General features: G+C 37.1%; 1 protein-coding gene and 1 long non-coding RNA gene across 9 annotated transcripts in view; one reads left to right on the top strand and one right to left on the bottom strand.

Moving 5' to 3' along the window:
- Nucleotides 1-27202, bottom strand: part of ITPRID2 (ITPR interacting domain containing 2) — a 131142-nt gene that overhangs the window by 29761 nt on the left and 74179 nt on the right. For 4 of the 6 annotated variants that reach the window (XM_070508206.1, XM_070508208.1, XM_070508207.1 and 1 more), the window contains 6 exons: nucleotides 6979-7224; nucleotides 6578-6623; nucleotides 3664-3713; nucleotides 2735-2791; nucleotides 437-476; nucleotides 253-351 (listed from right to left, as the gene is read on the bottom strand). In XM_070508206.1, coding sequence (XP_070364307.1) covers nucleotides 253-351; nucleotides 437-476; nucleotides 2735-2791; nucleotides 3664-3713; nucleotides 6578-6623; nucleotides 6979-7224 — 538 coding nt within the window. Of the gene's footprint in view, nucleotides 1-252; nucleotides 352-436; nucleotides 477-2734; nucleotides 2792-3135; nucleotides 3221-3663; nucleotides 3714-6577; nucleotides 6624-6978; nucleotides 7551-27202 lie in introns of those variants that run through there. The other 2 variants (XM_014834060.3, XM_070508209.1) reach the window with 2 other exon arrangements.
- The window catches only part of LOC106826614 (uncharacterized), a 62537-nt gene continuing 41613 nt past the window's right edge, over nucleotides 6279-27202 (top strand). Inside the window, exons 1-5 of one of the 3 annotated variants that reach the window (XR_011502904.1) lie at nucleotides 6279-6703; nucleotides 10520-10633; nucleotides 11945-12015; nucleotides 12995-13072; nucleotides 15933-16673. This is a non-coding gene — a long non-coding RNA (uncharacterized lncRNA). Of the gene's footprint in view, nucleotides 6704-10519; nucleotides 10634-11944; nucleotides 12016-12994; nucleotides 13073-15932; nucleotides 16674-27202 lie in introns of those variants that run through there. The other 2 variants (XR_011502906.1, XR_011502905.1) reach the window with 2 other exon arrangements.

The following is a 27202-nucleotide window of genomic DNA, read 5'->3' as shown; positions in this document are numbered from 1 at the left end:
CAAGTTGTTGAGAGGGCTCAAAATACTCATTAACGGATACCAGTAGCATTAACAACATATTTGTTGCTTTTTATTTAATCTTACTTTTAAAAAACAACAAACAAAAAGAAGCTCCTGTCAGTTATGCTGATCCATGAAACCCTTTGGATTCCTTTTGATTTCATACTACCACGCCAAATCCAAGACTGAAAAAGTGCTAAGAGTAGGTCATCTAGAAGAAGGTAATTGTAGGATAATTTCAGAATAAGTTACCTTGAGACTGTCCCACTACTTTTCCCAGATCCAGTGGAATTCATACTTCTCCCTTTCTGATGAAACTGCAGTCTTCTCTCTTTGGCCAAGATATTATGGCTATAAACAAAAATTAGATTATATACAACCTTATTTTCATAAATGTTCATTTTTAAAAAGGAAGAAAACAAACACAGTTACATACCAGTTTTCAATTTGAGCATCACTTTCATGGAGTTGGTTGGCTACAGATAAAAAGAATAAACACAGGGCAAAATTGTTAGGAGGACGGTAACTACAACAATACAATCATCAAGAAAGGAAATTATCCACAATATTATAGCTAAATGCTTAATACGACAAACTTTTATCTTGGCTCATTAAATGTGCATCATTAAAAGTAGTATGTAGATCAATAAGAAAAGAACCAATACCTTTGGAGGGTATTTTTGTTTTTTGTTAGCAACATAAAACTAACTACTTCCACTGAATGTTTAAAATGAAAAGATATATAGACAACCAATTAAACTTCTTTGACAGTTTAGAAATAAGTAGTAAGGATAAGATGTACAGCATATGTGGTTTATGTGGTTCTAATCATTAAATTTTAATGCTGTTAATAAAGAATATGTTAGGACCAAAAACATGATTTAGCATTATTTAAGTCTGGCAATAGCATAAATCAATTTCTAATGTGGCTTTTTTAAGGCTGAAAATTCACACCAGTTACAACCAATTTTTCATGCATGTACCTTGAAAATTTCTACTCATTTCAACCCAAGTTTTAAAAATTGCCTTTCAAGTTTATCTTGACTTACAAGTTCTAAACAGATAAATGTTGTTAATGTTAAGTTTAGAGTGTGTTAAATTTACTGTAGTTAACTTTTATAGGCAAATATAAAGAATCAAATTAATTAAAAACATATCTATTTCAGCATATCAGAATTTTTTCTTCATTTCCAATCTGCGAAATCATGGCAATTTCTTATGTTTCTCTGTACAGCCTCCAGAAAGGTGTCTAACACGTAGTGCTCAATAAATATTTACTAACTGAATGAAAATAATCTTGAAATAATTTTCAGTGAAGCTACATAATAGCTCCCCTCTTCTCTGGGACTCCTTTTTAGGGTCTGGTCTCCAATAAAATCACTCAATGTGGACCAACAGGCAGAGCACACAGGATTTTTAGGGCAGTGAATATATGCTATAAGATATCATAATGATGGACACATGTCATTATACATTTGTCCAAACCCATTAAATGTACAAGACCAAGAGTGAACCCTAATGTAAAGAACGGACTTTGGGTAAATATGATGCCCCATTATAGGTTCATCAGTTGTACCAAATGTACCATTCTGGTGGGGGATGTTGATAATGAGGCATGCAAGGGGGTAGGGAGTATATGAGAAATCTCAGTACGTTCCTCTCAATTTTTCTGTGAATCTAAAACTGTTCTAAAAACATAAAGTCTTAAAAATTCCATACTGTGAAACTACTAAGGCAGATATTAAAAGTGCTATTTACAGTAATACTGAAATGCATTTTAATAAGGGCTTGCTTGGCATGTTCAACTGTACTGACTGAGAAGAAGTAAGTTTAAGTTCTTTATAGAGTTTATTCCTTGAAAGCATATTAACAGTGATAATAAAAACTACTATATTCACATATTCTAGAGTTTTCAACATTAGAAAGTTCCAAATAAGTTATCTATCATAAGATCGAGGATATTAAATTCAGTGGATAAATTCACTATTCAGCAACTTATAATGTAAAAAGATTTAATAAAATCCTTAATTCTTTTTTTATAAAAAGCAAACATTAATAACCCAGCTATACAGCTACCAATAATCTTAAAATACCAGTAAAATCATTTAAAAAATCATAATTTTACATTGTGGAAAGCTTTATTATGAATTCACAGGAAGATTATATAATCTGTGAAAATTTAAACATAGCACAAAACACTTTTAAAATGCTAATGCAGTCTGCAATAGACATCAGCATAATTATTTCTAATGAAATTATAGTAACTATTTTGTCTTTATCCTTTAATCTTCTAAAAATCTGGAAAAAGAGGAAGAGGGAAAAGACAGGAGACACTTGGATGCAAAGAGAAAGCCTGCAGCTCTAAGTCACACATACGGCTACCTCACACTAAAAATACGCTTCAATTTAGTTTTCTCATGTATAAATATTTAAGCTTCCTTCCTTCTGCGGGACAATTCTTCCCCCAGTTTTATCACCATTGTTTGTCCCCAAACAGTTCCTTTAAGAATTTAAGTCCAAGGAAGACATATGGACATTCCATAATGGTTTTTCAGAGTCATTCCTACAGGCTCTGACTAGATTATTAACACACAAAAGGTTCTGTAAAAAATGTGTCTGAGCCATTTTCAAGAACTTTAAATTTGGCTCTGAAGATCGTAAACCTGAAAGCACTCGCCTTTCTCTCTTTAATTTTAAAACTACATGAAAATACAGTTCTTACGAACAAATATACCTTCAGCTCCCAGTGACAAATCATCTTCAAAACTTCCTCCATTTCTCACAAGCACACCTGCAAGAAACAGTACAAGATTTATCGTGGTGTTCTGTCTTCCTGATCCCCGGGTAAGTGTAAAACCATTGCTTTAGTTAAAACAAATTGACCAAGCAAAACATAAGATACATTAGAGTGTTTCAGACCCAAACATAATAAGTACAAGATACGTAAAAGTGTTTCAGACGAGAATGCACTCAGAAATTATTCTGATTTTATGGTTTCAAGAAGCAAGTATAAGCTTTTACTTTATCGTAAAGAAAGTACGATTTGCAGCCAGGTAAAGCTGTTAGAAGCCAATCTACAGGCTATTTTATCCTTATTCTGCCTTTGAAGATGCTCAGTTCGATGACATGTCTTACCCAAGAGTTTCATGGAAAACCAGATCCTGGAGCAATCTTTCCTTTTACCCTCCTTACATGAAGTCAGGAACTCAAGCTCGATTTTCTGATACTGTAAATGTTTTTTATATGCCTTGCCACTACCTGTACATTCTTGTTGTACTTTGAACTTTAGAATGCTGTCTTGCACAGGTGGTAAAATTTCAGGTGTGGCAATTTCAGTTAATGTAAGCAAAGAAATGCTGCACTTAAGCTGACCTAGTTAATATATATTTTCCTTATGTTTACATGTCATATTTCCATTTAGTTTCTATATCTTTATCTAGATAATAGAAATATGAGTTTCACATTGCAGAAAAGTTTGGTAATTTGCTTAAACTCAACACTATTTTATGGTTTATGACAAGGTTTCTCCCTTTTGGCTTCTCAGAACAGCATATTTTATAAACATAAATATCACTTTTAAATTCATCCACCGACTTTCACTCAGAGGACAAATGAAGCAGGACCCTCATAAAGAACAGATTTAGAAAGGCAGCTTTCTCTTACCTTTGAGTGTACTACTGCTCTGCTCATCCAGTGAGGCTCCCAAAGGGGTACTGAAACCACGTAAACATAGAGAGCTTAGTGTTGGAAAGCTGTCACTGCACAGCCTTACACTTACAGAGTTCTAGCAAAGCAAGCTTCTAATCACAGTTTAACTCTCCTCTAAACACACAAGGAATGTAAGTGGATTACGTAAGTAATATCCTACTAACTAAGCAAATACGCATCGTCAAGTCAGTTCCCCAGGAATGATTTAATCACGTCTGATCTGCCAGCAATTAAGAGCAAGAATGGCAATTACAAATGATATGAATTGGCATTTTCTTTACAAAAAGAGAAAAAGAGAATGACAACAGACATTAAAAAAATGTCTGCTCCCCTCAATCCCTTCCCTAAAAACAGGAAGCAGAATTAAAAGAAAACAAATCTTTACCTCAATAAAATTAAAAAGTCTACTTAGAAAGAAGACTCAAGAGTTTTCTTAAACTTCCTGTGTTAAATCTATCACTAGCATTTTAGAGCACCACTCAGGACCTCTCTTACCCCAATGACTATGTTTTTTGATATAAATGGAGAAGCTTGAAATTTATTTTCTGCTTTGAAACTAAAAAAATACATATATTCTTCATTTAACTCTGCAAAGAAAATTACTAAAAAGTCGGCTTTAGAATCAACATTAAGAACTAGCCATTACTAAAGTTCTTTCATCTTTCATCTTCTTGTAGTTCAGACACAGATAACTCAGAAACTTTTTTTTAATACAGAAATGTTTTTCACTTCTTTCTCAAAACTACGTTAAAGAAACAGATTGTTTATTTTGAAAGTTCTATTTCGTGATACAAACCTTTTGTCAGTGACAATTTATACCTGTTACAAATTCACATAGTTTCAAAGAGGTACTGAAATGCCAATTAAATGTTAAAACTTTCTGCAAACAAATATACAAGCAAATGCAGTTCTTTGAAAATTAGTGCTTTTGAAATGTAAATGAATCACAAGCAACTACCATAAAGATATTAATAAAAGCTTTGAGCTAAGTTTTTGTATATATTTTAATAAAACTCTAATTTATGCTTTTCAAAAAAGTCATTCTTCTTCCCTGATGGCTACTTTCTCAGTTAGGACAAAACACTGTATTACTCTTTCTGCAGCTGTTTCTACTGCCCTATATACTAATAGAAAATGGCAAATAGGCAGAATATAATTCGCATTCTCCTTCAAAAACAAGTCTCTCACTCTTACAATTGCTCTCCAAATTCTATCAACAACTATCCCTTCTTAGATGCTAATTCAAGCAATTTGTTTCCACCTAGCCAAAAAAAAAAAAAAAAAAAAAAAACGGATATCAAAATAAAGACTCCCTTTAAGGAAAGACAACACGGTATGTTTATTTAGGATATGGACAGCAAAAAGAAAGAATATTTGAGAACTTATCGGGGGAAAAATTCTGTCTTCAGATCATTTGTACAGAATGTACAAAGCTGATAGATGCACAACTCTGGAAAGGATCCTAAATTGTCATAGAAAAAAAATACAGTTGCATATATTCTAGCAGTCAAATCTGTGAATAATAAAGCCAACACTAAAAGACTATTTGTTCTAGTTTCCTCCGTTACAAATGAATGCCCCTTTTGTACAGAATAGGTGCAATTGTAGGGAACAAGAAGGAAACCTAGGAAGGAAACCCATGAGGGACAGAGCAGCAGACTACAGAATCTGCCTACATATGTCAAGATTAGCCACAAAACTCCTGGAATTTTCAGAGATGATGTGTCCTGGTGAATGCTAACATTTGTCTATTGTATTTATCTTAAGAGATGCACTTATGTCCTGTCTACTTGATATGATCTCTATACAATCTTAATTCCTACACATCATAAAATAAACATAATGTGATTCTTCTCTTGCTCTTAAACTTTTTTGTGTGTGCATCTTTAGAGAGAAGGTCCATATAGTTCATCATATCTCAGAAGGGTCTACGACACCCCCAATAATGGTTAAGGAGTTCTGTAATGAAAAGTGTTCATATTGTGGTATACATGAGAATCACTTCTCCCTTCCCAAAAAAAGACTTCCCAAAGTCTGGTACTTAAAGTAATGATGAAGAAAAGCCCCTTGAGATGGCAGAAGTATGTGCAGAAGCAAACACCTTAACAAAAGTTAAAAAGCAACATTCTCCATATGAGATTTTACAAGTAGCAAACAAGTTGGAAAAAAATAAACTATAAAACAAGCACATTTTGCTGTAGTAAGATTTACTTGAAACATGATTCATCTCTTCTGCACTTTATCAAACATTTTTGTACCAGTTCCCAAAGCATGTAATTAAACAGATTTATGCAGTCTGAATGCCTTCAAAGCTCTACTTCCCTTCTGTGAATTCCAGTGCCATCTGACAAATGCATGTCCAAGAAGTAAACTACAAGAACAAAGTGAGCTAGTTTCAATAGCCCTCCAAACAGAATTAAGGCACAGAAACAAAATTAAAGCCAGTTAGTGTAGTTAAGCAAATTAAACTCATCTAAAACACATAGGAAAGGGAAACGATTCGATGCCAGATGTACGGAGGTCAAAACAAAAGCAAAATAAAATACTGTGTGAAATGTGAAAATCCTTTCGAATAAAAACAAGTCAAGCATAATAACACGGCACGATTATCTGTTTTAGGTTTCTGATCTCTGATGCTAACATCATTCATCAGATCTGAAGTCCTAACAACTGTCAACACGGTCAACAAATAATCAGCGGTCATGCTTCCATTTCTAATCACTTAAAGGAGGAAGCTATCGGCCGGCTCACTTTCCGGTTTATAGCTTACAATGGCCATGGGACCCACAAGAACCCGAGTCACCCTGCTCGGGCGTCCCAGCTGCATGGATCTCCCTCCGGGACGCGAGCGGCGCACGCGAGGACTCACCGGCAGTCCTTGAGCCATATCGCGATCTTCTCGTTGGGCACGTTTCCTGCGGGGCAGAGCGAGGGGACAGCTCGTTACCGATCCTAGGGAGGACTCTCATAGTGGGGTCAACCTGCACGCTCCCAGGTAGGAAAATCGACTGGGAGCAGAATGCAGCCTAAGCAACACATCTGGGTGTCATCTGAAGTGAAGCGATGGCACCGGGGTGTCTATGTTGACGCTGGAGTCGCCTTGCCAAGCGCGCGCGTTTAAAGGTCGGAAGCGTCCCCTCTGCTCTCGGCCCCTCAAGCCCGGGAGGACCTTCCAGAACCCACAGCAGTGGCCCAAGGCGCCCAAGACTTCCCCCGCCCGCCAGCCCGAACTGCCTGCGTCCCCGCCGCTACCCGGCCGGGCGCACCGACCTCTCCCCGCGGCCGCCGGCAGCTTCGCGCCCGGGAGGTCCTCCTCGTCGTCCTCGTCCTCGTCCTGCGTCGTCGCTTCTGTGGACAGGTCCTCCGTCTCCGACGCCTGCCAGGAGCTGCGGCACTTGGCCCAGGCCTTCCTCCTGCGACTCGCCACTTGCCACTCCAGTTCCTCCTCCGCCTCCGCCGACGCCACCAGGGGCCGGTCCATGGCCGCACCGGGGGCTCCGCGGCCCCAGCCGGAGCCTGCGCGAGACAAGGCAGCGGCGGGGACCCCCGCCCCTGCTGTCAGCGCCCTGCCGGGCTGGGGGCCCCTGGGAGCGGGCGCGGGCGCGGGAGGAGGAGGAGGAGGAGGAGAAGGAGGAGGAGGAGGGGAGGGCAGGGAGGGAGGGAAGGAAGGGGAGGGAGGGGGCGGAGGGCCGGCGCTTCACATGAAGCCGGCCTGGCGCGGCGCGGCGCGGCGCGGGAGCGCGAGTGGCCTGAGCGAGCGCGGCTGGGAGCCGAGCGCCGGCTGCCCCCCTCCCGCCTCCGTCCGGCGCGCCCGGGTCTGGCCCGCGGCCGCACGGCTGCGCGCCCCGCCCTCGACGGCGTGCCCCGCCCCCTTCCGGCCGGGGGCGCGCGGGCAGGGGAGGGGAGGGGCGGGGCGGGGCGGGGCGGGGAGTGAGCCGCCAGCCGGCCGCCGCGACCCGCGAAGTGGGCGCGATTTGTTCGCTTGTTAGTAATCTTTCTGCCTCTCGACTTGTGCTCTGGCGGTCTAAAACAGAAAAACTGTGGTAAGGCCAAGTGTCACGAAACGCCCGTCTTCCCGCGTCCAGACAAGCGTCTGCTTGGGCTCGCTGAAACTTACTCTAGTAGGAGTCCCGGGAGTTGTGGATAAAGATGAAAGAAAGAGGCGCGTGTTTGGTATTTCTTGTCAAAGTGTCCAAACTGGAAGAGACCAAGCTTTGTAGAGGGCTACTTTCATGTCTAAGAAGGTTCTTTATCGTGATTGTGTTAGGTATGAAAATAAATTGAGAAAGAATCTTTCATCTGGAAATTCCACATTGAAGTTGGGCTTAAAGAAGTGAAGGAAAGGAGAGCACAGAATGGCCAGGAAAATGTAGATATATTTGCTTGTTTTTTGGTGCTACAAGAAACAAATGTCAAGGTTCAGAACTATATTGAAAAATGAATGTGAGCCGTTCCCTTTTCTTATTTTTTAAATCTCATAGCAGAAAGACGGTTAAATTCTATTCAAAATCAGAAACAAACTTCGAATGGTTTACCGGTATCCACAAGATCATATCCAAAGTCCAAATTAACTTTGCAGAAAACCATCATAATATTCTGGGCCTTATGTATACTGTGAAATGGAAGAGGAGCTAGAATGGTGATACCAGTATCTCACTGGCTTGAGATTTCACTATTTCTTTGCATCTTAAAGACTTTTCAGCCTTCAAGAGTCCTATAGCAAAACGCAGCTAACAGTTTAATGGCCCTCCGAAATAGGCCAGAGTCTAGCTGCCCGTGGGAAAGATACGCCACAGAAAGTGAGGGAAGTACCTAGAGAGGAGACACTGAAAGGGCTCCTCAAAAGCCACAGAGAACAAAATATGCTGCCTTCATAGTACCGTTCAGGGCCCCGACGGATCCTACCCATCCGCTGTTCCCAGCTTCAATTCTGTCATCTCTCCGTGCTGTTGCTGACTCTATGTCCTTGCCTCAAAATTCATTCCACTTCTTTCTGTCCAGTACCTTCGTGATCTTCAAGATCCAGCTAAGCCAGAACTTGTCTCAACACCATCCTTCCAGCACTCCCCGGTCACCAGTTCCCTGATAAACAACTGAATGTCTACATCATTCATCTGGGGACCGAATTGTGTAGTAAATGATATGGCCTCTGAAGGTATGTTTGACTTCCCAGCCAGATTGTAAACTATGAGAGAGCAAAGAACGTTTCTCAGTATTCTTGCACCTCTCAACACTTTTTGTACAGTACTGATCCCACCCGGAACAAGAGTTCTCCTGAAGTAAATTTCTGTTCTTTATGTTCTTTAGAATGGACAGTCCAATGGACAAAAGATTTGCTTCATGTTGTTTCTCTAAGGCCTATTATGTTTTAGTTTTGTTGTTTAAATACACTTTTAGACAACAACAAAGAACTCTTGAGAAAAGCAATAACGAACCATATTTTATGTTTAAAAACCAAACGTCCGAGTCGAATAATAAAGAAAAAAAAGCCAACAGGTAACATTAGAATAGAGTACAACAATTGTCAAATCTCTGATAGCAGAATTGTGTGTTTTCTTCTACATGATAATTTTTAATGCAAAATGTTGAGGGTACAAAAATAATAGAGAAGGAAATCCTTGAAACAGCAAGCTATTTTGAAAAGTAAGGGATTTTTGTATTCTCAACTTTGAGATTTTAAAAAATGCCCAAGGTACATTTATTCAATAATGAATGCCATACCACACATGAGGAGAGTTCTGTCTTTTGCTTCTTCAAGGACTTTTTTCCCAAACAAGTACTGTATTGTAGACCAACTGCAAATCCACATTGCAGAAGCTCTACGTAAAAAATAACGTCTGACTGCTTAACAACAAAAAAACAAACAACCCGATCAAAAAATGGGCAGAGGACATGAACAGACATTTCTCAAAAGAAGATATGAATATGGCCAATAGACACATGAAAAGATGTTCATCATCGCTAATCATCAGGGAAATGCAAATCAAAACTACACTAAGATATCACCTTACACCCGTTAGATTGGCAAAAACATCCAAAACCAAGAGCGACAAATGTTGGAGAGGTTGTGGAGAAAAAGGAACCCTCATGCACTGTTGGTGGGAATGCAAACTGGTACAGCCACTATGGAAAACAGTATGGAGATTTCTCAAAAAGTTAAAAATAGAAATACCCTATGACCCAGCCATCCCATTACTGGGTATCTATCCTAAGAACCTGATATCAGAAATCTCAAGAGTCTGTTGCACCCCTATGTTCATCGCAGCATTATTTACAATAGCCAAGACGTGGAACCAGCCTACATGCCCAGAAACTGATGATTGGATAAAGAAGATGTGGTATATATACACAATGGAATACTACTCAGCCATAAAAAAAGACAAAATTGGCCCATTCACAACAACGTGGATGGACCTCGAGGGTATTATGTTAAGCGAAATAAGCCAGTCAGAGAAAGACGAACTCTATATGACTCCACTCATAGGTGGAAGTTAGTATATTGATAAGGTGATCAGATCGGTGGTTACCAGGGAAAAGGGAGGGTGGGGGGAGGGCACAAAGGGGGAAGTGGTGTACCCACAACATGACTAACAAAAATGTACAACTGAAATCTCACAAGGTTGTAATCTATCATAACATTAATAATAAAATAAAAATAAAAAAATAACGTCTGAGTCACTGACGCTTATGAGGTGGAGGAAGAAATGAATTTATATTAGATGCGGATAATTCCATCCAGCATGATGTAGTGGAAACAGTACAATCTTTGGTGTCAGACTGAAGTTTGAAATCTGTTTCTGTCTCTTTCTAGTTGTATGGCCTGGGGCAAGACAGCTAATATCTCCGGCTATCACGTTCCTCATCTGTGAAACAGCAATCATGATAACTGCCCTCTCAAGGTGATGTGAGCGTCACATGGAATAAAGTAGGTGCTCATATAACTATTGAAATTACTATATTGCAGAAGGCAAAAATCAATTTCATACGGGGGGATTATTCTTATGCTAGTAAATGGCATCTATCTTCATGCTTATGCAGCTGGATTTTTTTTTTTTTAAGATTGGCACCTGAGCTAACATCTTTTGCCAATCTTCTTCTTTTTTTTTTTCTTCTTCTTCTCCCTAAAGCCCCCAGTACATAGATGTATATTCTAGTTGTGAGTGCCTCTGGTTATGTGCAGCTGAATTTTTTAAATGGCATAAATTCAGGCTAGGACAGAAAACATACTCTGGTTAAATTAGGCAGTTTTAAATGGAAAAGCTTATATCAAAAGTGAAACATTATGTTCAGTCTAATTACTTTAGTTATTTTTTGCTTTTCCAGTCCTTAACCCATGTCTCAAAATTACAAAACAAGATTTGCTGAGTAAGCTAAGGCATTTTCATGTTAACTTAGATAAGGCACTTGGTATTATGGCTAAGGTTATGGTATTGTTTCTTCAATAATATTTATGTAATAAAAATTTCATTTTGTTCATCGAAATATTAATAATTCAGAATTTGACCAGAAAGTGGTATTGTCACAGCTTACCGAATTTTCACCCGTTATTAGACAAAAGGGAGCTGGGAAGTGTAAAGTAAGTAGAATTGTAGATTAAATAAACAGAGGAACATCTTGTATTTTAGAGTTGCCTGGAGAAAAGGATGGTATATAAAATTATTTTGGAAAACACTACATATTATATCCTTGCTTCCCCATATCCCAACCCAGTCACTGAATGTTAAAGACTTAAGAAGTCTTCAAGATTTATTTAAAAGAAAAACTCTTTAACTTTGTTTAACCCAGTATTTCTAAAATTTATTTCAATATGAAATCTTTTGGGCTCCCTCAATATACCTATTAACATTTCCAGGGATAGCAGTGGAATAATTTGCAATAGGATAAAAGAGAATGAAAGGAAAATGTTGCCCCTAGAACTAGTGAATTCTTCAAAAACTCTCAAAGGTTTATTTACAAATCATGTAATTGAACTATGAGGAAAGGTGGTTAGTCTGACTTAGATTGGTTTTTTGATGTATTCCTTTAAGTTATTATTAATTTTCAAGGTATTTCTAGTCATTGTGTATATTTTAAAGTAGTAAAATGGAGTATTTAAGGTCTACAATTTAAACTTATTCTTAGGGTTTTTCCACATTAGCAAAAGTTCAAGGATTATTATATTAGTTCAGTGTCCTCATAAGTAAGCATTAACATAACATAATAATCTGCTATTTTGATTTCTTTTCTTTTTCCCAAGTACACACCGGAAGGTGAAGCAGGTGTTAATACTACTGGAACTTTGCCTTGCAAATTATTTACATAATCTAGGTAAGTTTATATACCTTCTGATTTTGTGCATATTGAAGACTTGTCATTTTATCACTCATTTCACTGTTCCCAGATCACAGTTTCTTCAGTTTGCCATATAATGCTAAATTTACCCTTCCCATACTAAAACCTTGAAGACAGCTTGTTTTTTCAGTGGCTCAATTCTCTGGTGTTTCTGAGCAACAGGTAGGAATAGCTCATCGATTCTTCTTCAAGAATAAGTGAAGCAACATTATACAACAGAAAAGCTTTATTTGGTCTGTTTTATGAATTCATGAAACAACTCAGAGGAGGTTTTGAAATCCTCATAATTACACATGGAAAAGCCAAAATCTTTTTTAGTTCACCTGTAAAACCTTAATGCTCAAGTTTAGTCCTTTTTTCTTTTTCATTTCAGTCCTGTCCTAGAATACTGCTTTTAAAGACCTCTGACGTTTTGAATCATAAAAGCTTTTAAAGAGGTTTATCTATCTATATCAAATGCTCAGTCTGTGCCACTTGATATTAAACATTTTTCTGCAATATACGCAACAAAATGGGAGGATGTCACTTGCCAATCTTAATACTGTCCTATTATGTGATCAATTTATTGATACACATTTTCTTCCTAACTTAAGATTAATTTCTAGCTCTTATGTTACATACATGGTGTCTTCCTATTTGAAGCCATTTAGAACATTAAAAAATTATTTCACTATCCATATATTTGGAATTATATGTTCACAGGTAAACCTCTCCTTTCACATTTTATGGGGATCAGAAAAAAGAGGATGGTGACTAGATGAACCATGGATCGATCTAGTATTGAAGTATCTTGAAAGCCTTAAATGGTACAGACCTCATAAATGGTTTTTTAAAGCACACACACACAATGTCTTTTTTAAAAAATAATTCTGATGTGTGCCTGAACCTGAATCAATATAAACTGCTGCACTGGCCTCTCCCACCACATTTCCCTTCTCTAATCTCCCTTCTGCAGCGCCTTCATGCCCTCTCAGAACAAACACAATCTGCATTCAGAACAGGACCGTTTACAAGTTGAATGGAGTTGTTTTGGGTGAGTCATTGAAAACACAGTACAAAACCTTTCCTCACTCACCAGAAATGCATTTTTAAAATAAAGCCAAAGTGAACAAGGCTTGGCAAGTTTGAGGGTGGACAAAATGGGGAGAGAGTGGGGTTTCTGCCAGACTCAGACAGGATTCTGCTAAACCATTTTTGGCTATTCTTTACATTCAATTCCACTAATTTCCCTTACCATCACTAACCAAAAAGTACAAGATTGAGCAAGTAGGACGTCAAAACAAGGGCACTTCATTTCAACCAGCACTGTGATGGTGAGCAGAGCCCGGAGATCCCTTATAGCTTAGGGACAGTTTTAAATCCCCCTTTCTGTCATTCTTTAATTCAGAAGCTAGAAGATGTATACACTTAATTATCCCTTTCTTCTGATTAAGTCATTTTGAGAGATTAATAATAATTCTAGGCAATTTTTAGAAAGTAGAAAGTAGAATTTTTAGAAAGAAAAATTTTTATAAATTCAGTATGCAGTTCTTTAAAATTGCTTTTAAAATAAGTGACGTTCCATGAGGGTTAATCAAACAAAATATTAAAGGAAATAGAGCTATAAAGACAAAAATAATAAGCTAGCTCCTAAGAAACTTTTAAAATTCGATTAATATAATAAAAGTCTATACAATGGCTTGATAAATTTTAGACACTTAACATGCAAGTGTGCAAGATTTATGAATCAGAATAGATTCCTATTTATCTATTTATAGAACATATTACTCACCCTTTATCCTGCAGAGAACTTTCTAGCAGAAATACAAGTGATTACTTTTCTACAACCTGCTACAGATCAGTTGAGGCTGACATCTCATGAATGAGGAGAAAGCTAGAATCAACAAGGAGATGTTCTTAAACATATAATGGGAACTCAGAACTCTTTTGCTGTAAAGTTTGATAATCCCTAAAAGTCACCTTTAACACAGGTTGACCCAGCCCGTTACTGGGCACTGATTAACATACCTTGTACAGTGCAAGTACAGTTAGCAGTGTTGCCTGTTCACAAAGGGTCTATCCCAAGCTGTGGGGACATCTACTAGATGTAATTAGGCTAGTATTCTCCTTGCACTCCCTGTGATTTATCAGTTTCCACAAGGCAGGGTGACAATTGTTGGTTAAACGGAATGAAAACTCTGTGTTTGAAAGTTAATCTGACTATGGAAGCACCAGGGTCATAATAAACAAACACATATTTCCTGCTGTAGTTAAGAACATAGCAAAGAACTCTCGTTTCCCACATTTGGGGGATTTTTTTTTTCCTTTTCTTTTCTTTTATGGTTAAGCAATTGTTTTTAAACTATAAAATAAGTACTTACACAGCCTTCGAAGTTTATCTTGCCCATCTGAGAATGATTTTATCTCATTTCGTTGTATTTAAAGATAATCTACATAAGATCAAAAGTTAAAGGGACGAAATATCTATTGACGGAAACCCAAAACTAAGAACTTCCCTGAAATCTTGTTTCAAAACAAACAGAAAAGTGAAGCAAACCCCCATTAAAATTTCTTTGGGGAAAGAAAGTTTATTAGTGCTATTAGGTAGTATTTTTGGCCTGGATTACATTAGTACTAATGAAACAGCTTAAAGCAGTGTTTATTCACAGACTGTTATTAAATAAAAGAACTACAGGGTAAAGGTCAGCACACAGGTTGTTTTGCTTAATTTTTAAAAAATCCCCTGAGCTTATGTCTTTCCAGTTTTTTTCAAATGAGTCAGCCCAAGTTGGAACCCTGAAACCTTTAAATACTATAATTGCAATTGTGCTGATAACCAATTTGGAGAAATGCTATTAGAAAAACAATTATTGGGCCGGCCTGGTGGCGTAGTAGTTAAGTTCACACACTCTGCTTTGGCAGCCTGGGGTTTGTAGGTTTGGATCCCAGGCGTGGACCTATACATCACTCATCAAGCCATGCTGTGGCGGAGTCCCACATACAAAACAGAGGAAGACTGGCAACAGATGTTGGCTCAGGGCCAATCTTCCTCACCAAAAAAGAAAGAAAGAAAGAAGAAGAACAGTTATTTCAGTGGACCCAAGGAAATGACAATGTTAAAAATGGATACTTTTGATTGAGCACTACTTTGTGCCAGACACTGTATTTAGGGCTGGATTTATAGCATCTCATTTAATACAACAACTCTATAAGGGCTTGTATTATTCTCACTTTACAGATAGGGAAACTGAGCTTCAGAGAGGTTAATACTTGCCCCAAGCCACGTACTAGTAAGTGCAGAGTGGAATTAAGACTTTACCCCTGCAAAGCCCATGATCTTACCTAAGATATGTGACTGTCTCATAGTACTCCAGGTCTACTGTTAGAGAAACATTAGCAATCATTTACTCTCATCAGAGAGGAGACTCTTCACTTACAGCTGATGGGCAGAGGGTCACTGTGACTCACAAGAGGAAGGAATCCTAAGAGGCAATAACCTACTATAACTCTCTCATTTTACAAGGGACGAAAACTGAGCTCCGAAACTCTAAGTAGCCTGCCTAAGATCAGCCATCTAGTTAGTGACAGAAATATTTAGGGACAAGAATCCTTGTCTCAACAACCCTACAAACATTGATAAAGGCAGAGGAAGAAAAACTGCTTTTTCTCTTATCAAATCTTCTGAAAAACTCAGAGAATGTAAAAACAAAGATTTTAGTATCCAGGCTTCTTACCAGCCTGTAATATTATAATTTATCAGTAAAGCTGATACTTCTGACCCAAAGCTGTAGCTCCGCCTAGCCATATTTCCAGGGAGGACTCAAGGTTGGGGACAGTGAGAATCTCTGTAAACTTGGGTATGTTATTCAACTTATGTTGGAGTCCTTCTAGGATAACATTCAATTCTCTATTAGATACAAAAGCCCAAGACTGTAACATCCCCAGCCCAGCCACATCCTTGTACTCAAAGGACTTTCCCAAGGGGAACCATATTCATGATCAAAAAGTGAGAATTGTTGCTCCTCGACCTAAAGTCTGGTCTTCCAAGCAAGTCTCAACTGCCCAATATAGGACCTGAACTTTTGAGATTTCACCCAAGAACAATTTAAAACTCTGTCTTGAAGAGAAACAATATTCAGAAAGTTTTTCTAAAGGATAAACATTCAGCAACTCCCGTGACTATCTAATAAGGAATCTTCCCAGAAGTTAAGTATGTCACCCTGTCTTCTCTTTAGGAGGATCTCAAGAGAAATATCTTTCTACCCAAGAAGAGTTGAAATTACTGGGATATTTTTTTTTAATCTCATGGGCACTGGGATTTGGATAACTGACAAAGTTTCTGTTTTTACATTGGTTACTAGAAAATTGAGAGCCAAATGTGTGGCTCACTCATGGTGGATGAGTGGGTCATCATGGTATGCATCTTAAACCTTATTCATAGCTCTATTTTGTCCCCACCCTTGTTTTTTTTTCCTTTCTTCTTCCATTTTTTCTTTTCTTAAAATAAAATTTTGTAATGTTTGATATTCTTTTTCTGCAACATGACAAGGAATAGGTAAATAACATATGTGAGAATATTATGCAAAACTATATGTTTAGTATACAAATATGTACATATATAGAGGAATATTGGGAGGGAAATAAAGATGCTCTGTTAAAATGGCAATATTCTGGACAGATTTTTTTTCTTGATTTTCCAAATTTTTTCAAGTTGTATTTGCAATTTAGGGAGAAAAAGTTATTTGAACTTTGAAAGCTCTAGCTATTTATCCCAGAGGTAGAAGAAGTGTGGGAAGTATGTGCATGACCCTATGCAATATACTTCAGTTTGTTTATGTTAAAGCAAGTTGAGAACCTCGTAAACTGAGGTTAGAATGGTAGGTGACAGCCAAATTTTAAAGGCCTTGGTATACTATTCTAAGGGATTTGTATTATTACTGGTAGGAAGTTGGAAGCAGCTTTCATTTGTTAACTAAAGTGCTTTATTGAAAGGTAACTAGTAACTATATAGTTGAAAGAGTAGGGCAGGGGAAGTCCTCAGGCAAGGGAGCCAGTTAGGAGGCTTATTAGTGTGGGGGATGGGAGGTGGGAGATGGATAGAGACTAAAGTCAGAGCAGTGGGGATAAGGACTGTGATCAGATTTGACAGATTAGAAATAGGTTGGGGAGAAGAAACAGAATGATCCCCAAGGATTTTTTTGTACTTTAGGTGAATGGATAGGTATTGGCGTCATTCAACATGGTACAGAATTTAGGAGGATTGTTTATTTGGCATTAATTTGTTTGGGAGTAAGGGGAACAAGAGGAAAGAAAGGAAAAGAGTTAACTATTGGACATATTGATTATGAGGTGCTTATAAAATATACTGATGGAAATGAAGCTCCAAGCATTCAGAAATACATTACAGAGCTGGAACTCTGGATAAAACTTTGCCTTAAATATTGTAGGGGTGTGTGTGTATATGTGTGTGAGTGTTTGGAGTCATTAATACCAGACAGCCATCTTTCTGTATGATCCTGGGCAGCCCTCTTCCTGTTTACCAGGTAAGCTATTGCAAACCTACTGAGGTAATAATCATTAGTGACTTCTAAAATGCCAAATCCAGTCAATCCTTTTCAGCTCTCCTTTTATAGGTATCTTTATAGCTTTTGTCAGGATTGTATTCCTCTCATTTCTTTCTTGACCTTATGTTTTCTGACTCTCATACTTTTCAGTCTCCTTCACTGGCTTCATTCTTTTGTCAGCTGTATTGTTGTGTTCCTCAGAGTTCCCCTCTCTTAAGTTCACACACCCTCCCTGACTGAGATGGAGAAGGCTTCAGGTGGAGGAGTTTTGGGAGAAACAAAAGTTTGTTGATATGTATGGTAATGGATAAAAACTAGACTGTTGGTGGTGAGCACAATGCAGTCTATACAGGAACTGACGTATAATAATGTACACCTGAAATTGCACAATGGTATAAATCAATATAACCTCAATAAAATAATTTAAAAAATAAAAAGAATTTTCAAAAAATTTGTTGAATGTGTTAAGTTTGAAAGCCTGTTAGACATCCAAGTGGATATGTTGAGTAGGCATTTGGGTATATGAGTATAGACTTCAAGGGAAAAATCTGGACTGGAATATAAATTTAGGACTCATCAGCACATAAATGGTATCTAAGTCTAAAATATTAGTTGAGGACACCAAGGCGGAATTGGTTAAGAATGAAAAGAAGAGATATCCAAGGACAGTATCTTGGGGTACTCCACATTTTAGAGGCAGATAAATGAGAATAATTCAGCAAAGAAGGCTGAGAAAGATCAACCAGCAAGGTAGGAAGAGAACTAATAGAAAGTGGTGTTGAAAAGGCAACTGAAAAAAGGTTTTAAAGAGGAGGAAATGATCAACTCTACCAACTTTCTGAAAAGTTGATTAAGATGAAGACTGAGAATTGACCTCTGGATTTGGCAATGTAGATGTTATTGTTGACCTTGATGATAATTGTAGTAGACTAGTGAAGGTGAAGCCTTGACTGGAGTGGGACTCTGTGGGGCCAATTCCTTTTAGAAGAGGGAAACAGGAAATAGCAAGGGTATTCAAACTAAAACAATTAATTGGTTAAGATAGGACAAAAGAGCAGGAAAGCCATTATATAAATATATGGCCATTCAAAAGCATGAATATCTATGCCTGGCCAAGGCTGGGAAAAAGCCAAGTTCTAAAATTTTGACCCGTTTGAGTTTATTCCCAATTAATTTTAATATTAGATCTTCATACAATTGCTGTCATTTTGCAACGCAGTCATGAGAGAGGCAAAGGTAGAAACAGCAAATGTAGACATCTGATGAAGGGAACGGCGAAGATGGGAAAATAGCTAAAAGGAAATGCAGAGTTGATTTTTGGTTATTTTGTGGGGGCAGGATGCATGCAGATAAAACTTGTTTATTCATTAAAGACAGCAACAAATAGAGAAAGGTTAAATATACATAGGAGAAGTTAGGTATCTGAAGGGATAAGATCTTGAGAAAAGCAAGAAAATTAACTTAGGATGTCATTTCTTTCTCTTACATGAGAAGAAGATACAAATGCGCCAATGTAGTTAAATTTTCAGCGGGAGATAATTTAAAGGAGTTCACACCTAATGTCATATATGTACTCTTAGAATTAAGCCAGATCATCTGCTAAAGTGATGGAGCCTGAGCTGTTTGGAGAATTAAAAGAGAATGAAAGGTTAGAATAGCTGTTATTAAAAATGGAAACAGAAGTACAAGGGCAAAGTGAAATGCTTGTTTAACAGTTACATACCCCTCTAAGCACCTTATAAATATTAACTCATTTATTCATCATAATATAGCTATGAGACATGCCTGATTATTATCCTCTTTTCGCAGATAAAGAAAATGGTGCATGAAGTGGTCATACTGTTTTCCTAAGGGCACCCAGCTAGTAAGTGGAGGAACTAGGAACTGAGTTTAGGTGTTCTGGCTCCAGAATGCATGCTCTTAACCACCTTATGATGCTGCCGGCAATGATAGGACTATACTTACCTGATTTAGGTACATAGGTGTTGACTTTCAAAAGACAAAATTTTAGATTCATCCAGGATAGGAGTTCAGGGATTGAATGTGATGGAAGTTGAGAGATTAGTTGATGAGATAAATGCATAGAAGGCAAGCTATCTGGAAGAGGTAGGGCAGGAAGGAAGGAAGCAGACTTGCAGAGGGGCTCAGAGACTTGAATCTTTGCTATTTTCCTAAGGTTTTAGATTCCTTATGAAGTCAAAGAGTTGGTTTGATAGAAGTAAGGAGAAGGGATAGTTGAAAAGAGCAGGAACTCAGATTAAGGCAGTTTGATTGTGAAGAGTAATTAAGAGAGGTGAGGAGTTGCTGGGGATGACTAGGTAACACTGGGGTGTGGCACTGGGTAGATCACTGAAGTCCAAAGGAGGTAAAGGCCTGTGCAGCAAAGGTCAAGAAATTATGAGTCTAGGGTGTTGGGTGGAGCATCTCTATAAATATTGAAGTCACGTATGAATCACTCAACATGAGACAGGAAATGGGGTGGAGAAAACGGCAACAGAAACCAGTGGCTGCAATGTGAGTTTGATGAGGGAATGTAAGATGGCATAAGTTGAGACACCAGCCTGACATAATGAACACACTCCAGGCAGTGGAGTCATATAGGCCAGACTTTCTTGTAGCCACCTGCCTCTGGAGAGTGATAGGTAAGCTAAAAGTGCCTGTCGCTAAGATACCTAGATTGGCAGCATTCCTGAAGAGCTTTTTAAAAGGGCTGAACTGTTAAATGATTAAAGCCTTAAATTACCTTGGAGGCCCAACACATTAGCAAAGTGAATATTAGCACAGATTAGTTTATCTAGCCCATTTTAAGCCATTATCACTTAAGTACAAATAGGGCCCTAAGGATATGGCTAAGTTTTAAAAGCTGGGAGAGTGGAAGGAGGAAGGGAACACAGGAAATTGAGGTGTGATTTGGCCCTGGGTAATGAGAACAATGAACACAAAGGAGGAGGAAAGAACCAGCAGCAAGGATCTTGGAGAAGCTCTAATGTGTGCCCTAGGAATAGCGTGGAAACTATTCCACAAATAATGTGGAAATGTGCAAATGAGCCATAGTCTTCCCTTAGCTCAGAATCCTCAATAAAAATTATTTTAGTTATTTCAGATAGAGTGATATGAGCTTTCCCAATTCTAAGAGCCTCAAAAAGAAAAAATAAATTTTTACAGAAAAAAAAAATTCTATCCCTGAATCAGAAGGCAGACTAAATTACATACTATTATAGAACTAACTACTGAATAATAGAGGAAAGTATGTTTTAGTAAACAAAAGTGCAGATTTACCTTGGTGACCTATATTTATTGTTGGTTACCTACCAAACCACTACTCTTCCGTCTTCTTTATCAACAGAATCCTTTTTATGCCTCTGGATACTGGCATCTACACAACGCTAAGAGATATGGCAGCCATCTTGTGACCATGAGTGGAGCTAGCTTATGAAGAAAGGCCAAGATGCTGATAAATTTCCCAGATTTAAGAAATAGTAATGCAGGGACCCAGTTAAATTTGAAATTTCAAATAACGAATACATTGTATGGAACATACATTGATTAGCTAAAATTCAAATTGAACTGGATGGCCTGTATTTAATCTGACAACCCTAGATACTCAGGATGACAAAATAGAAAGTTGGGTAGATCCTAGGTTATTGATGAAGTAATTGAGCTGTTGAATTAGCCAACTCTGGGACCACCTTAACTCAAAACATTTTAATATCAGGTATATCTTCCTCACTGTTAAACCAGCTTTTGTTGCATTTTCTGTTACTTACAGCCAAAAGCATCCTAACTAATGCAGTTTTATCAGCCTTCTCATTGAGCAAGTCAATAACACATACTGCTCATCCCTAAGTATCAACTTACAAGTTCTAATTAGTATTTTTGTTCTTCAGTATGAAATATGTCTGTTTTCAGAATTCATAGCTTTACATCTTTGTGTAGTACTCCATAAAAATTATTTTTGCGGAATGCATAAGATGTAATGTCTGCCTCTGCACTGTTTAGCTGGATTGGATGATCTCAAAGATCTAGTCTAGCTCAGAAAATATTACCTATTATAGAACAAACAAAGATGTGATATAAAGATGGGCAGATATTTTCTTACTTGGTAAAGCACTTAACAATAAGGCCGTACAACAGTGATTATCCAGTGTTAAAGTTAACTGTATAACAAAGGGCTTCTTTTGACAGTAGTTCCTTGTTTTAGGAGTTAACAGAGTTATATTCATGATACTGCCACCATGAAAAGCAGTAGACAACTTCATCATGGTGTTTCTTGGGTTATGAATACAAATTAGAATGAAGTCCTTTATCCATATAAATATATAGTTTCGATTCTTAATATCCCAAAAGTACAAAGTAAACTCAGACAAAAGAAAACAAGGTAAATGCTGGAAGACTTCTGAAAGATTATATTTACAGGCTGTGTGGTCCTGGAAACACTAAAAGTTGGTATTTTTCATCCATTTCAAAAGCCTTATCAGAGGGCCCAATCAGCTTGTAAATGCTCTTAAAGTTCTATTTTCTACCTTGAGTGTAACCACAGTGATTGAAGAACAGAATAAGTTTGACAGGAACTGACCTCCCCTGGTCAGTCAGGAAATGGCTTAAGTTGACAGATAGGAACCTTTTTACATGGTGATATACATTTGTGTGTGTGTGTACACAGGTCTGTGAGTGTGTGCACACTTACGCTTGTGAATGATCCTGAGGTTTTTAGATCAAGAAGCCTCTGCTCTTTCCCCCATGCACATGCTCAAGGCAGATCCAGCTGCGTGATACCAGAGCAGGTGAACTCAATTCTACTAGAGATTTCCAGAGCTGGGAAATGGAAGCGGGCTAAGAAGTTTATAATTGACAACATTATAGGGCATATTGGTACTCTTCAAAATTACGCCCTGGTCTGCAACCAGCCATCTCATCATTCTTCTCGCCTTCCTCTCCTAACACAATTTTATTTAAATGCAGTTCAGCTCTCATTCCAAGCTTGTATTCTAAGAAAAACAAAAACACTGCAGTTATAGAAGCTATTCATTTTAGAATACTATCCAATTACCACTATTCTCACTCAAACATACTAGGCACACTCCTCAACAAGCATATTGTAGTGATTATCCAGCAAAACCAGGTAACTCCCAAGAAGGAAAAATTTTGCTCCTTAGAAAAGTAGTTTTCTCTGTATCAGATTTTAGAAAGGAGAACCAAGGCACATCCCTGCATGCATACCCACACATCTCCACAATGAACTTGGGGGAAAAAAGAAAGGAGAACAGAAAATATTTAACATTTCAATTGGGTGGTCTGAAGACATTGGAGATTGAAGAAATATATTTAGAAGTTAAATCTTTTTGTAGGATGATTTTATTTGAGATCTATTTTAACCCATATGGCAGGATGTGTTACTTAGAAAATGGTTCGTCTGCTTCCTCTAAAAATTAATAATCATACAATAAACTATTTCTAAGGGCTATTCATTAAATTGACCTTAGAAGGATGATTCTAGTCCACTGATTCCTTCTTTGTATTATTTATTTCTACTACGTTAAATTTTGTCTCCAGGTCTTGCATAGTGAAGAAACAGAAATAATAGCTATAAATGGAAAAGAACACTTCTCCAAGGTCATTTAATTCAAATCTACCTAAGGACAGTTGTTTCCTCAATTTTAATAATCTAGTAATATCCATTATTTTCCTGATGTATCCAAATGATATTTCTAAACTACCCTAAGAGAGACTATTTTATTTCAAATATTTCTCAAACTAATAGAGCCTACTGTTAAGCAAAATTTCTTAATGTATTTTCCAAATTCTTTTTTAAAAGGGATGATAAAAAGTAAATGTATTGTATAAATCTGATGTGAGAGAGATGGATTAGGTCATTGGTGTATTCTTGCTAAGCTTTTTTTTTTTGTCAACACAATTCTAAGAGCAGTATGAAATGTCCGTGTGTCTACTATTGCCTATGTGATTTTCAATCTGTGAAAACAATCTAGTATCTTTTGAAGAACCACCTAAATTTTTTCCACCACCAGTAATTTAAGACAGTAAAAGAGAAGTCCCTTGAATATTCAGAACACGCTGCCAGCCTGCTGACACTAAAGCTCTCCTTTTGTTGAATGCCAACAGTAGTACCATATTGCCCCTATGCATACTTTAACTTCAAGGTCCTCCATTACCTTCAAAGTACGTCTTCAGTGTAATCCTATTTTACCAATTCAAGTTTAGATCCCACTGACACAAACACTCCTCTTCATTCAGATCTACCTTCCTTGTCTTCAACAAACATGCTTTCCCCAGCTTCATCTCTGTTGTTCTCTCCATTAGGAATGCCCCCTGTTCTCGTACTTGAGCATCTCTCTTCCAGAAAGCTCCTCCTGAGTCTTTTAGTCCATATGTAGCTCTTACTGTCAGTATATCCATTTAGCACTCCATTGTTCTGATTTCTGTTAACTAGTTTATTCTTTTGCTTTTCTATATGCTCCACCTGTCCTTGCATTCTAAAACACTTTGGAAGTTTCTCTACCAAACTTTGTTTATACATTGTTCAACTCTGTACAGTTCAAATTTCCAGAAATACTAAGTCAATAACCAAAGTACAAAAAAAAAAGAAAACAAGGTTTTACTTGTGCTAAAAACTACATTCAGGACCTGTTTTCCCTTATTTTGGAATGCAATTTCTAGGCTTTTCTTATGACAGCTACCTATGGTGACATCATTTCAGATTTGAGCTCCCATGATATTCCCCCTTTTTCCTCATGGTGTATATAAGATAATACAATAGTTTTCAAAAATGCTCTTTAGGCACAGAATTCTTTTTTTTCCCAAAGCTCATTATTACCCAGAATTTCAAACATATAAAAAAGATGCAAGTGGAGCAAATGTTGTTAAAGAGCGTACAGTGTGCGAGGGGAAAGGTGAGGGGTCCTTTCTGCTTGACCCTTCCACAGCCCCACCAGTAGCTCCTATGGCTCCTTGGAGGAATTCTGGAGGTATTTTATAGAAATAGCAGAAACCTTGGCCTTGCCTCTGCTGTCGTCTCTCTGTTCAGGCTTGAGCAATTCTCTTTCCTCAACCTAAAAACAATGAACTTCATCTTCAGAGACCATTAATTTAAACTAAAAAACCTCATAATACAAGCAGAACTCAAACAAATGAAAAGAAGATTCCTGCCTAGACTCTTTTGGTGTTCTATTGTTGTATTGGGTCAATATTTTTAGATACTTTCATAGAAAAAAAAAATTGGTTGATGTTTGATAAAAATTAGTATCCAGGGTTGATGAAACATTTGAACTTTTTTTGTTTATTTAGATTGTAGTTTGTATCTTTTATTATCAGTAAATTTAAGTTGTGAAAATTCTACTTTGAGGTAGCATTTCAAAAAAAGAAACCAAAGTTTGAGTTCTACTCATTTGTATTCCTTCAAGGAAGCAAGCAGTGTAACATAGTGTTCCTACATAGAAGCAATCTGGTATAAATATCATTCAGATATTTGCTTTGGCCAGTGTTCATTTAACAGAATATGTGAAGAAATACACAAACCTAGTCTAAGGCAAATATCATTAAAAAGTACTATCATTCCAGTTCCTAAAATGTATTGGTGAAATTAGGACATTTCAGCTTGGCTATATTTAAAAGTTGTTTCTACAGATCAGTGGTTCATTTTTAAATGGAAAAAACAAAGTCAGGCAAAATACCAAAACAGTAAGTTCCACTTGATTCCAAGCAACCTGTTAAATAAACTGTTGCTGTTTTTAACTGCAGAGTACTTAAATGTAACTGCCAACATCTATAATTCTTTTTAGAATTCCTGGTTTCGCTATCAGATGAACTTGACTCAGCTATCAGCATAAAAGTGCCTTAGCTGTCAATTTGGCTTAATCAAAACAACTTTTGATACTACTAATCTTTTTACCAAAATTTTTCATTTTACAGAACAGATTTATAAGATGAAAATCTCACTAAAACCCCAATTCATCTATATGTATGTATTTGTGTGTGTATATATATGCGTACGAATATATATAATTTTAGAAATACTTGTTAAAGTTATTTCTAGCGAATTAAACTTTGCAAATAAAATATATTTATGCAACTTACTGAAAATTTCATTTTTTACCACAGTGTGCTTATTACTAACAAGTTTATACAATGTATATATTATAATATATAAAACTTTAAATACAGTTAAATTAAGAATCATTCAGTCCATGCACATTTTTATTCATTTAATAAAGAGTTGTGTTGCACTTGTACAAGGAGATTTACTTGACCCAGATAGGAATTGAGTACTAAGATTTTGTTTCTGATACCCAGAAGCTTGCAAACTAAAGAGGACCACGATAAGGAACTGCAGTGTAAGGTAATTATCATCTTATTGGTACAGGCAAATGCTTTAACATTTCACTTTAAAAAGAATGTCAAAAAGCAAATGCAGTCTGAAATGGATCTAAAGGCAACTTTTTTGCCTAGAGAAGCAGTGAGAGATTCCTCGTCATACTTTCTGGCCCTTTCCCTGTAGAACCAACATCAACCAGCTTTAAATACACTGTTACTTAAAAAAAAAAATCAGTCTGACAAGTGTGAGGTGAGTGAATTTGACTTGGGAAAACCCGAAGGATTGGGAAAGGCTGAAGAAGTAAGATAAAAAGAAAGGGAACTCACATTTACGGAGTACTTAGCAATCAAGCTTTTGTCCGTTACAACATTATGTTTATTCTTTAAGGAACCAGTGAGAAAGTTATGGAAACCACTGAGGTATAAGCAGGAGAAGAAACTGGACAAGTTGAGTAGAATTTTTTATCTTGGCTCTATTCAACTTTGTACCAATTGACCAGTCCTTGAGGGAAGAGTATCTTAGCACCAAACTAATGGAGAATGTCAAATATGACTTTCTTTCAATATAGTAATGTAATTGCTATTGATAAGGCCCACAAGAAGTATAGAAAGGCTGTGAAAAGACACTTGAAAGTTGGTTGCATATTCCTTTTTAGAAAGATGTTGAGTTTGTCATCCTTAAGGAAAAGATCCTATATTTTTCAGTATCTCAAATACATCAAAGTAAAAACCAAAAGCAAAGCATTCAGATGGTTAAAATGTTGTGGTTTAATTTTTTTTTAAAAAAAAATCTCTAAATTTACCATACATTTATGTTTCATGTATCTACATCAGTTCCTTATTTCATGCTCCAAATTGTTTCCCTCAAATTTCTAGCAATAATAAAAGAAAGTCTCGTTTTTCCAGTTTCTCTAAAGTTAAATATTTTAAGAGTAGAAAAGAAAGGGCCAGGCAATAATTTGAAGTTGTGTTTGCCTTACAGAAAATCTATGTTTAATTCATTTGTATATTCAACTGGAGAGACTCTACTGTCATTGGTACAATTTTGTATTACACATCATAGAATTAGCACATCTTGTCTGAAGAGGATGCTATCTAAAGAAAGAGCTAGATATTTGTGCTCAAGTGTAAAACTCCTTCCTAGGAAATGATGTTCAAATGTAAGGCTAAATCAGCCTTAGTGCGTATTTCAAGGCTGTAAGAATTATTTGCTAATTGCTTTTATTAAGAGCTAAGTGCAAGCTAATCTAAAATATTGATAAGAAGGGAATTGTATGCCGTACTAAATTAGA

Source organism: Equus asinus, chromosome 4, assembly GCF_041296235.1.
Source record: "Equus asinus isolate D_3611 breed Donkey chromosome 4, EquAss-T2T_v2, whole genome shotgun sequence".
In the NCBI taxonomy this organism is placed as follows: Eukaryota; Metazoa; Chordata; class Mammalia; order Perissodactyla; family Equidae; genus Equus; species Equus asinus.
The sequence above is the reverse complement of the archived record's forward strand: the minus strand, read 5'-3'. Positions and strand labels throughout refer to the sequence as shown.